The sequence below is a fragment of the Myotis yumanensis genome, unplaced genomic scaffold, assembly GCF_028538775.1.
Source record: "Myotis yumanensis isolate MYYU_CA2020_CCGP unplaced genomic scaffold, mMyoYum1.0.hap1 SCAF_2, whole genome shotgun sequence".
NCBI lineage: Eukaryota > Metazoa > Chordata > Mammalia > Chiroptera > Vespertilionidae > Myotis > Myotis yumanensis.
The window spans coordinates 31,885,622-31,897,826 of NW_027223753.1; the positions used below are offsets into that span (position 1 = coordinate 31,885,622).

Below are 12,205 nucleotides of genomic sequence, written 5' to 3' on the forward strand. Positions count from 1 at the left end.
TCGAGCACTATTCTAGACTTTGAATTCTTCCCTACTCTTAAGAAGCCATTTACTTGTCCAGTTTCTTATCTAAAACCCCTAGGGCCTGATGTGTTTTGAAGTCAGAGTTTTAGAAAGGTGCAGAATGTTTTCAGAGCGTTTGGACTTCAAAATTGTGAAGAAGTGATTGAGGATCTGTACTAACTTCAACTTGCAAGAGCTTGAGCAAGACCTTGTTATTGTCAACTTTAAGTAAGAAACAAATACATGTAGATATCTCAAATTTTACTGAAGAATATTACTTTCAGGGCTACCAGGTAAATCCACAGAGGTACAATTGATTCTTACCAGAAATGTAGAATCCATTTCTGCTGTCATCAGTACTATGCCCTTTTCTTCCTTAAGTTCAGGGTAGTGATATAAAATCAGCTGGCTGGCTGCAGCTTCCCCTCGGGTCTGTAAGGAAGAACACTTATCAAGGCGCAATAAGGTACCACCACAACAAAACTGCAATTTCAGAGCAAGAGGGAGTCTGGAGGAAATTCTGGCTCTTACCAGCCCCTTGGGTGTCTAGTGAGTCTGAGGACTGGGGATGGTTGGGCCTGCCAAGGCACGGTGAAGTGACAGTTTGCACAGCATTATTTGTGTCTTCAATTGAAAAAGGTTTGGCTCTTTTCCCAGAAAATGTTTACAGTAGGCAGTGAATCCTTCATCATGGCCATATATTTAAAAACAAAATGGCACAAGCAGCTACCAAATAAAGTTCTAAAGAAAGCAATATGCCTGTGTAATTGCCACTTTTATGGACTAGTGCATTTCACAGCTGAAATCTACTCCCCTTGGCTGGCTCTGAAGACTGAGCTCTTTTAAGCTGTAGCAAACAGCTGGAGAGTTTGCACATGGGCCAGATTTGCAATGTGCAGTTTTAAAATAAAAGCTGGGTGGGAGGTAGGGAGAAAAGCATGAGAATACCATAATTTCATGAAGAACGAACAGGATAGTAACCAGACCTTAATCCAGACTAGGAAGAGAAGCTGGGTTCAAAGCTAAAGCCCCCATATAGTGTTGGAGGACTATACATTCAAAAAAAATCTCTGGGTTTCCTCTCTAAAATTCCAGCAAGAGTCCTTTTAATTATCAATATCTAAGTATTGCTAGGGTACTTTTAATAGTTTAGCCTCTCAGTGCTTTTGAACATACTTCTACTATATTGGTCATTTTGATTATAATTCCATTTCTGGATTTTTTTCTTATACTTGAATATGAGCTTCATGAGGGCAGGAACCTTGGCTCATAGGTATCTAGGTTCTAGCATAGTTTCCAACACAACAGCATAATGGGTAAGTTCAAAGACTATGGAGTCAATTACCTGGAGTCAGTCAAACCCAGGTCTACCACTTACTAGCAGTGAGTAAATGGAAATAATATCTCATGGGATAATTGTGAGGATTAAATGATAATGGCACATAGTAAGTATATTAAATGTTGGTTATTATAGTATGTGCCCAATAAATGATTGTTAGAATTGAAAAATAACAAAGTGAAAGTGCTGGGGTCCAATCCCAGCGGGTCCAGGGGTCCCCAAAGGTGTGGACGGAGTCGGCGAAGAAGGAATGACACGAAGACAGCCTTCAGTTGATCAGTAGCCTAGTCAGGACCTATAGCCAGGATTTCCAGCCAAAGTTCTGGTCGGAGTTCTGGTTAGGAACTGATGAGGTTCTGATGTTTATTGTCTTGTTACATCCGTATTTATACCAGCCGATTTTAATCCTGTCAATTTCTATTACAAAGGTTAGGGCGTTTCTTATCTCCATTCCAGGGAGTAAAGATTATGTAGCTTAACTACCCGCCTGGCACTTAATTAAGGGGTTGTATCCCCTCCCTAACCTCAGGGAAAGATCCCCACCTGGGGAAACAACCTTTCTCAGAGAGGTGACCTTGGTTAAAACACATGGCGCTAAAGGGAGCAAACATATTAAGAACAGTATGCTATATATGCCGGGTCCATTGAAACATATGCTGTGCAGATGTTTCTTTCCTGCAGCGACTGTGTCAAGCAGCAAGGATGGACCGGCTTCCGGCATGAAAGCTGCCCCCTGATTCTAATTTGCGCTCCCTTTACCCCAACTTCAAAATCATACATGCTTGTTTTTGCCAGATTTGGCCTCTAAATATAGAATGTCAATCTTAGTTATGATCTAATATGAAATACTGACTTATTTTAAAAGCTTCAGCCCAGCTAATGTAGCTCAGTGGTTGAGCATCGACCTATGAACCAGGAGGTCATGGTTCAATTCCTGGTAGGGGCACATGCGCGGGTTGTGGGCTCGATCCCCAGTGGGGGTGTGCAGGAGGCAGTCAATCAATGATTCTCATCATTGATGTTTCTATCTCTCTCTCCCTTCCTCTCTGAAATCAATAAAAATCTATTTTAAAAAAGAGCTTCAAATGCTTTGGATCAAACTAAATCTAATATTTTGGAATTTAAAAAAAAGGAGGAGGGAAGCAAACCAAAAAACATCTATGGGATGGAAACTATTACATAGCACCATGGGAAGTGCTGACTTGATTAATAAAACTCAAATAAGACATGGAGCCTACCTTAAGACCACCATTATAACGTACCCATGTTTGTTAAGTGAGGCACATACAGTAAATGTTTTAGAGATCTGGGGAAGAGACAGGAGAGAGCTCGAAGTAGTCAGAGAACATGTTTTGGGTCTTTGCCAATTTCTAGGTATTGAATAGGGCCTGGAAAGCTAGTCCAACATATCAAGTATGACAATTCGTCAATGCCACAGCAAATACTACTGGGGGTCTGTAGATATTCTGTGTTCTCAAGCCTCAGCAAGGGCTCAGGATCCCACAAAGAGGTAGGCCTCTTTCTTCTAGTGCAGCGGTTCTCAACCTGTGGGTCGCGACCCCTTTAGGGGTCGAACAACCCTTTCACAGGGGTTGCCTAAGACCATCGGAAAACACATATATAATTCCATATTGTTTTTGTGATTAATCACTATGCTTTAATTATGTTCAATTTGTAACAATGAAAATACATCCTGCATATCAGATATTTACATTACGATTCATAACAGTAGCAAAATTACAGTTATGAAGTAGCAACGAAAATAATTTTATGGTTGGGGGTCACCACAACATGAGGAACTGTATTAAAGGGTCGCGGCATTAGGAAGGTTGAGGACCACTGCTCTAGTGGATGAGCAGAAGCCACCTACCTGAATATTTATAAGTGCAGTGAAGTGGAGTTCAGTGCCAGACCACTGTCCTACAAAGAACTCATAGCCTTCCCTTCTTGGTAGTGCACACAAAAACTGTGGGAAACAAATACACAAGGAGGTAGATGAGTAAATAAAATCATTCCCTCTATGTCCAACCACCTGTATCATTCACTCCATTTCTTCCATGTTTGGTTGAAAACATTTTTTAAAATTATGAAATTCATACATAATAATATAACATATGTATATACACTTCCCAACCCACCTAAGAAAGAAGCATTAGATAGCCAACTGAAGCTCCCTGTAATTCATTCCAATCCCACTGCTGAGTAACATCTATCCTGCACTTGCTGACTGCCATTCCCTTTCAATAGACAGTGAATCCTTCATCATGACATATATATATATATATGACAAATATATATATATATATATATTTGTTTATTTATTTATTTTTTTACAGAGAGGAAGGGAGAGGGATAGAGAGTTAGAAACATCGATCAGCTGCCTCCTGCACACCCCCTACTGGGGATGTGCACGCAACTAAGGTACATGCCCTTGACCGGAATCGAACCTGGGACCCTTGAGTCCACAGGTCGACGCTCGATCCACTGAGCCAAACCGGTCAGGGCCATGACATATATTTAAAAACAAAATGGCACAAGCAGCTACCAAATCAAGTTTTAATACTTTTAATGTGTATGTGCATATCCATAAACAAGAACAGTACCATTTACATGTTTTAAACATAAATCATATCAAATTATGTGTATACTTTTGCAACTTGCTTTTTTCATTTCACATTATACTTCTAAGATTTATCCAAGTTGATAACTATAACTCTAATTCATTAATTTTCACTGTTGTATGGAATTCTACTATAGAAATTTACCACAATTTATCTATTCTTCCATTGATGAATATTTGGATCTTTTTCACTTTCTAAACTTCCTAATGCTACTGAATTAATTTTTGTTCCATTTACTATAATCACTTCATACTTTATCATCTGAGGCTAATACTGCAGTTCTAAATACCAAGAGATGATTAGTTTTATGCTCGAGATGTTCAGAAATGGGGATGAGTGGTGGAGGAGAGATTGATGCCAGAACATAAAGCATAATCAATCCAACAAGCATCAGTCATGGAATTGTCTCAGTATTGCCAACCACTCAGGGTGTTTCTTTATTATTAGACTAGAGGCCTGGTGCACAAAATTCATGCACAGCTACAGTTCCTAGGCCTGGCCTGTGATTAGGGCCATCTTCCCCAGCTGCCCGCAGACGACCCTGCCCCCTGCCGCCACCCATCCCTGGTTCCCGTTTGCCATTGAGTGATTGGTGCCTGAAGGCCGGGGGAGGGGACTGAGAGGGGGTCAGTGCGTCTCATAGTGACTGGTCCAGTGGTCATTCTGGTCATTTTGCCGTTAGGGTCAATTTGCATGTTACCCTTTTATTATATAGGATGAGATGACCTCAGTGCCTATCTAATAGCTGGTCCCTGGTTAGGACAACATAATGAACATCTTCTCCAAAAAGTCCCTTTGTAACTCATACCTTTTCCTCAACAGTCCCTAAGCAACCACTCATACAATCTATACTTCTTTTTTGTTTGGCTTCTCTGCATAATTATCCATATTGCTATATATATCAATAGTTCATTCCTTCTAATTCCTGAATATTATTCCATTGTGTACATGTACACACATCACAATTCTTTTATTCATTCAACTGTGGTAGATTTGGATATTTTCAGTATTTTTTCATTACAAATAAAGCTACTATGAACATTTGTGTATAGTCATTGAATGTACATGTGTTTTCAGTTCTCTTGGGAAAATACCTAGGGGTAGAATGGCTGGGTAGTATGGCAGGTATATGCTTACCTTTTATAGAAACTGCCACACTGTTTTCAAAGTGGTTGTATCATTTTACATTCTCATCAAAAATATGAGAGTTCTAGTTGCTCCATATCCTCACCAACACTTGGTATGGTCAGTCTTTTTAATTTTAGTCACATTAGTGGTATCTTACTGTGGCTTTAATTTGCAGTCCCATTATGACTAATGATGTCAAACACTTTTTTAGGTGCTTATCTGCCATTCTACTTCATTGGTCAACTGTCTGAATCATTTGCCCATTTGTTAATCGGGTGACCTGTCCTCTTATTAAGTTGTAAGAGTTTTTAATATATTCTGGATACCAGTCATTTGTCAATATATGTCTTGCAAATATTTTCTCCCAGTCTGTGGCTTATCTTTTCATTTTGATAACAAGATCTCTTGAGAAGTAGAAACTTTTAATTATTTTATGGTAAAACTAGAGGCCCGGTGCATGAAAATTCATGCACTGGAGGGAGGGCAGTCCCTCAGCCCAGCTTACCCTCTCTCACAGTCAGGGAGCCCTCAGGGGAGGGAGGCGACCCGGTGATCAGGGGAAGGCGATGCCCCATCACACCTCTGCACCTCAGGCCGGCCCTGGGCGGCTGGGCAGCTGACATCTGAGGCTTGCCTACACCTCAGGCTGGCCCTGGGTGGCTGGGGCCCTGAGGGGACTGGGGGACTCCGGAGGCAGGAACGTGGAGCGGCCGGGCCCGCCTGGGGGTGGGCCCAGGTTTGCTGTGCGCCTGCTGCCCCAGTGGGGCTGAGGGGATTTGGCGCCGCCATCTTGTGGCTGTGGGCACCACCATCTTTGAGGGTGTGGCAGTCAATTAGCATATTCCCTCCTTATTGGCTGTGGGCGCCACCATCTTTGAGGGTGGGACAGTCAATTAGCATATGCCCCCTTATTGGCTGTGGGCACCGCCATCTTTGTGATGGTGCGAGGGTCAATTAGCATATTCCCTCTTTATTAGATAGGATATACATTACACAAAAGTTATCATTTTAACTATTTTTTTTCCCATTTTAACTATTTTTAAGTGTTCAATTCAGTGTCATTAAGTACATTCACAATGTTGTGCAACCATTACTATCATTCATCTCCAGAACTTTCTTAATCTTCTCAAGCTGAAACCTATATTCATTAACAATAATTACCTATCCCTTTTCCCGTCAGTCCCTGGCAACCGCCATTCTACTTTCTGTCTATGAATTTGACTACACTAAGTATCTCATACAAATGTGGAATCATACAGTATTTATCCTTTTGTGACTGGCTTATTTCACTTAGCATAATATCTTCAAGGTTCATCCATGTTATAGCATGTGTCAGAATATCCTTCCTTTTTAAAGCTGAATAATATTCTATTCTATACACACACATACATCACATTTTATTTATCCACTCATCTATCAATGGACACTTGGGCTACTTCCACCTTTTGGCTATTACAACTAATGCTGCTATGAACATGGGTATAAAATTGAAAATTTTAATGAAATGCAATTTATCGATTTTTAAAATAGTTTGTGCTTTTTATGATGTACTTAAGAAATCTTTGCTAAGCCCAAGATCACTAAGTTCTATGATCTATTTTGAGTTAATTGTTGAATATGGGGTGAGGTAAGAATAAGAGTATCCTTTCCCCCATTTAATTACTGTGGTCCCTTTGCTGAAAAACAAGTGACCACATATATGTTGGTCTATTTGTGGATTCTCTACTCTATTCCATTGATCTATATGTCTATTTTTATGCCAATATCATACTGTCTTCATTACTACAGCTTATAATAAGTCTTAATAAGATAATGTAAGTCCTCTAACTTTGTTCTATTTCAAAATTGTTTTGTTATTCTAGGTCCTTTGGATATCCAAATAAATTTTTAAAATCAGCTTGTCAACTTCTTTAAAAGAAAGGCCTATTGGGATTTTGATTGGGATTATATTTTACAGATCAATTTGTGGAGAAATGACAATAATATGGAGTCATCCTGTCCATGAACATGATATATCTCTCCATTTACTTCGAGGTTGTTTTTTTTTAAAATTTTCTCTTGGCAATGTTTGGAAAATTTTTTTTAGAATCCCAGAAATGATTCTCAACACCAAGTCAGCTGGCCCACCTCACCTATTCCCTTCCCTTAGGTCTTCTGGTAGCTCATTACTACAGCAACAATTTCATAATTCCTTTTAGGTACATCTAATCAGGATAGCATGGCCAAAACTGAAAAGAAAATTCATAATAAAACAGACACTTAAGGGAAGTTGAAATTATTATGGTCTCAGGTTCTATATCTAACATTTACTTATACTGTTGATTAAGATCCAGATCAGAAAGGGCTCAGAAAAAGCCAGAGACTTATTGTGCCAAACTCACATTATTTCATAAGGCTAAACAGTACAATCTACCTATAAGCATCTTTGTTAAGTAAACAGAACTATAACGTGAAATAGCATGGAGCATGAAGAGATCAGTTAGAAAACATCCTTATTTGCAGCATTGATAAGCAATCCAGAAACTTACTGTTGGACAGGACTGAGCCCGGTTCCAGATCAAATCAAACTTCTCTTCCTGTAGGTTAGAAAGGAATAAGTCACAAACAAACAAAAACCCCATAAAAAGCTACAATGACACTTAAATTCACCAAAACTGGTCTCCAGAACTAAAATACAACTAAAACAATCTAAGTCATCATTTACAAATGCCTCTTATGACAGAGAGGAAAAACCAGATGTATTCTTTGCTGTTCAGTGTCAGAATCTGCTGTGAACAGTGTGCACTCTAAATGCTCCAAACTCTCCAGGGGACTCTGCTAAGTGTCTGAGACATCAGGTCACTAAGTCTGTCTGAGGGAAGGCTTAAAAAGTCCCATTCAAACAGTCAGCCAGTATCAGAGACCTAAAATATCAAGAAGTACAGATCCCTTGGCTTTTGAACTTTTGAAGGGGAAGGGTATACATGTATAAGAGGTAGAAAAAAAATAACAATACTTTTACAACAACCAAAAGGCCTGGCTTTATTTTTCCATCTACACGTTTTTCTCCTTAATCTTACAATTACGCATGTAAGCTTGGTGTACACTGCTTGATATAAACTTACCCTAGGCTATTTCCTCTTCCGGGAAGAACAATTAAAGAACTAACTGATACACCAGTACATCAAATGTTGCTTCATGGTCAAGCAGTGACCAGAAAGAATCTATCTCCATAACAGCAATTTTAAGAAGGAAAAAAACAAAACACCCCACAAGAAAATGCCACTTGGTAAGGGGAAATGTCAGAAAAAGATTAGGAAGAGGCTCCAAGGCAGCTCATGTATAGGTCACTTATAAACAATAAAGGAAGAAACCTATGCTAGAGGCCCTGTGTTAAATTTCAATAGCTTGGGAAACACTAGAAAGAAATAAAAGACTTGGAAATTGCTCAGCAACATGAACTTACACCACGCTCCCTTGTCAGAGACTTGACTCAAAGAGACATTTCTAAACCAGAATGAGGGAAAACAAGAGCTATAAATATACCATATGGAGCTTCCAATCTTTGGTACTCGGGGCATAATAAAAACCCTCAGAGCTATAAGCGTAAGTTCTCAAGAGGCAATAAACATAGGAAAAGTAAAGGCAACTGCCTGCTAAGGTTAGAGACCTGACCTTCATGCTATAACACTTTCATTTCCCCTCCAAACTACTTACTGGAATAACTGCGTAGACTGTATCTTTTGCTGCAAAATACTGCTGCCAAATCTGTACAAAAAAGAGAGTATGTCTGTGACATGTGGGTAATCTTTTCAACCTGCACCAAGAAATGATGACAGCTTTCATTACTCACAGTAACATACAATTTGATAACAGAGAGGAAAACCCAGAGTAATTCTTTTATTACTAGTACATGATTACAAAAAGATTTAATACCATCTACTCTTCTAGATAATTAAACTGTAACTCTTAATAACAAATCCTGTCAGAGAAATGGAGTCTACGACCTTGTTAATCATTTCTCTCAAGACATGCCTTGTATATAATAGACAAGCTCTTTTTTTTCTTTTTCTTTTCATATCTTCTCTTTTCCTTCCCCAAACCCAAAATCCCTAGCCAATTGTGGGCCTTCTCAGAGAGTAGGACATCAGTCACTCAGAAGCCAGAGTCTGGAGTCAGGCAGGTCTGGATACAAATCCCAGCTCCAATCATTTTCTAGCTATGCTACTTTAGGCAAGTTACTGAAAAATAACTAATATAACCATCAGTAAAACAGCAATAGTATCACCCTCACAGGATTGTTGTGAAGATAAGCTGAAATGATTTAGGTTTGTGCTTAGCACAACAGAATTACAATGCAAACCAGAGCCAAAGTGCTCTGAGGGCAACAAAGAGCCCTTAACCCAAGTTAGGGAATGAGTGCTAGAGGAGAGGACACTTGAGATGTATCTTGAAAAATGATCAGGAGTTAGCTAGGTGAACAGGGAGTCTGGAAAGACAAAGAGGTAGGGAAGAGAAGATAAGAGAACATTCCAAGCAGAGAATGACAACATTAGCAAAGGCAGAGAAGCAGGGGAAGACATCATAGCCAAAGTGACATCTGAACTGGTGTTGAAGAATGGACCCGCCTCCTTTAAAGTTGCTCTGCTTGGTTAACATTCCCATTAAAATGTGATCTAGCCAACACATAGCACAGGACTGCTAATTCCTAGGACTTGGGTAAATCACTCTATCAGTACAGCCTAAGGTTGCTTTGTTTTTATTTTTCACTGTCTTCTCATTTTAAGGATAGCATATCCTACTTATTTTTATTTAATTTATATTAGTAGGTAGTTTATGAATCAACACTGAAATACATGAGATTGGTAGATACTTCCTAACATAGTTGAACCTGGTCACTCAAAATTATTTTAACAAACACAAATTTGTATCTAAAATTATAGGTCTAAATGATATTTGTCATATGATCAGGAGTCTCGGGCCTGGCTTCTTTCTCCACTAAAGGACATGCTTGGTGTCTACTTTCCATTGGCACTTCTCCCAAAGGCATTTTGAGGTCTCCTTGAGACTTGGCATAAGCCTCTATTAACAGAGGTTAAAATCCTGTGCTGTCCTTCTACGAGGTTAAAGCTCCTTGAGAGTAGGGGATTCTCTCATTTATTTCTATGTCTGGCAAAGAGACTGACATTTAATAGGTATTCAATAAATGTTTGCTGAAAATGAATGATGTAGCACCCAAAAGAAACCATGGCAATTGGCATAACTTCCCATAAAAGAATATGATGCAGAATGAAACGGACATGGGTTTGAGTCTCATGTTTAATTCCCCAAATAACTCTAGCTCTACCACTTACTAAGTTACTTAATCTCTCTAAGCTATAGTTTCCTCAGTGGTAAATTTGGAATAATAGCACCTACTTTACAAAGTAGTTATTAGAATTTAATGAAATAGTGTATATGAAGCATGAACAATATCTGACACATATACTGGTTTTATTATTTTGATTTTCTCAATATATCTAAAACACAACTCACAGAACTACAGGAATGCCAATAAATAGCATATTATCATCTAACTAGAGGCCCGGAGCCTGAAATTTGTGCATGGGGAGGTGGGGGTTGTGTCCCTCAGCCCAGCCTGCACCCTCTCCAATCTGGGATCCCTCACACAATCCAGGACTGCTGGCTCCCAACCGCTTGCCTGCCTGCCTACCTGATTGCCCCTAACTGCTTCTGCCTGTCAGCCTGATCACCCCTTAACCGCTCCCCTGCTGGCCCGATTGCCCCTAACTGCCCTCACCTACAGGCCTATTTGACCCCAACTGCTCTCCCCTGCAGGCCTGGTTGCCCCCAACTGCCCTCCTCTGCCGGCCTGGTCACCCCTAACTGCCCTCCCCTGCCGGCCATCTTGTGTCCACAGGGGGGCGGCCATCTTGTGTGTTGGAGTGATGGTCAATTTGCATATTACCGCTTTATTAGAGAAAAAAGAATCATAGACGTGAACATTTAAATAGTAGTGAAATGACCAAAGAGGCAGGACAGATCAAGAGTGCTTTGAAGGCCCAGCTGGTATGGTTCAGTGGTCAAGCGTAGAGCTCTGAACCAGAAGGTCACGGTTCGATTCCCGGTCAGGGCACATGCCTGGGTTAGAGGCACAATGCCAGTATGGGGTGTGCAGGAGGCAGCCAATCAGTGATTCTTTACCATCACTGATGTTTCTATCACTCTCTCCCTCTCCCTTCCTCTCTGAAATCAATGGAAATATATTAAAAAATAAATTAAAAAAAATAAAAACACCAATATAGCATTTACTCTGTGCCAGGAACTGTTTAAAGTGCTTTACAAATATTAACTCATTTAATTTCCAAAATAACTCTATAAGGTAAGTACTATTATCATCTCCACTTTACAGATAGAGAAGGTAAGGCTCCAAGGGGTTAACTAACTATCAAAGTAATTCAGCTAGTAAGTGGGCAGAGCTAGGATTTAAAATAGGCAGCTTGGTTCTAGAGCAGGGGTGGGCAAACTTTTTGACTCGAGGGCCACAATAGGTTCTTAAACTGGACCGGAGGGCCGGAACAAAAGCATGGATGGAGTGTTTGTGTGAACTAATATAAATTCAAAGTAAACATCATTACATAAAAGGGTACGGTCTTTTTTTTTTTTCGTTTTATTCATTTCAAACGGGCTGTATCCAGCCCGCGGGCCGTAGTTTGCCCACGGCTGTTCTAGAGTCTTTGTTCTTAACCAATACATTATGCTTCTCCATAGCAAAACTTTAAGAGGAATCAACTGGTGAGGATATGATAAGGGGAGTGGGAGAAATGGGAGCAGGAAAACCTATTTAGAAAGGTAGTACAGTAAGCCAGGTATAGAGCAGCAATGATTTTAAATAAGATGTGGACAATAGGAATGAAGACGAAAGGGGGAATGTGAGTTGATTAGATATGCAGAAGTGAGACCAAGAAAGATAAGTTTTCTTATGCCACTATTTTTCATGTAATTCATCACTTTTCTATCCATGGCCACTTTTCATTTTGGCTAGAAAGAGGTGTCAGGAAATCTATGGTCCTTTCTACTTTCAGATTTGGTTCACAGAGCACACATTTTCATAAAGTACATCCACCCATTTTCA

General features: G+C 39.8%; 1 protein-coding gene across 2 annotated transcripts in view; it reads right to left on the reverse strand.

Moving 5' to 3' along the window:
• Positions 1–12,205, reverse strand: part of ATPAF1 (ATP synthase mitochondrial F1 complex assembly factor 1) — a 37,793-nt gene that overhangs the window by 11,933 nt on the left and 13,655 nt on the right. For both annotated transcript variants that reach the window (XR_011470234.1, XM_070405054.1), the window contains exons 5-8: positions 8,788–8,838; positions 7,620–7,667; positions 3,213–3,308; positions 328–435 (exon numbers count right to left, since the gene is read on the reverse strand). Coding sequence is in view for 1 of the 2 variants with exons in the window: in XM_070405054.1 (XP_070261155.1) it covers positions 328–435; positions 3,213–3,308; positions 7,620–7,667; positions 8,788–8,838 (303 nt within the window). In the remaining variant the exon portion in view is untranslated. The remainder of the gene's footprint in view (positions 1–327; positions 436–3,212; positions 3,309–7,619; positions 7,668–8,787; positions 8,839–12,205) is intronic.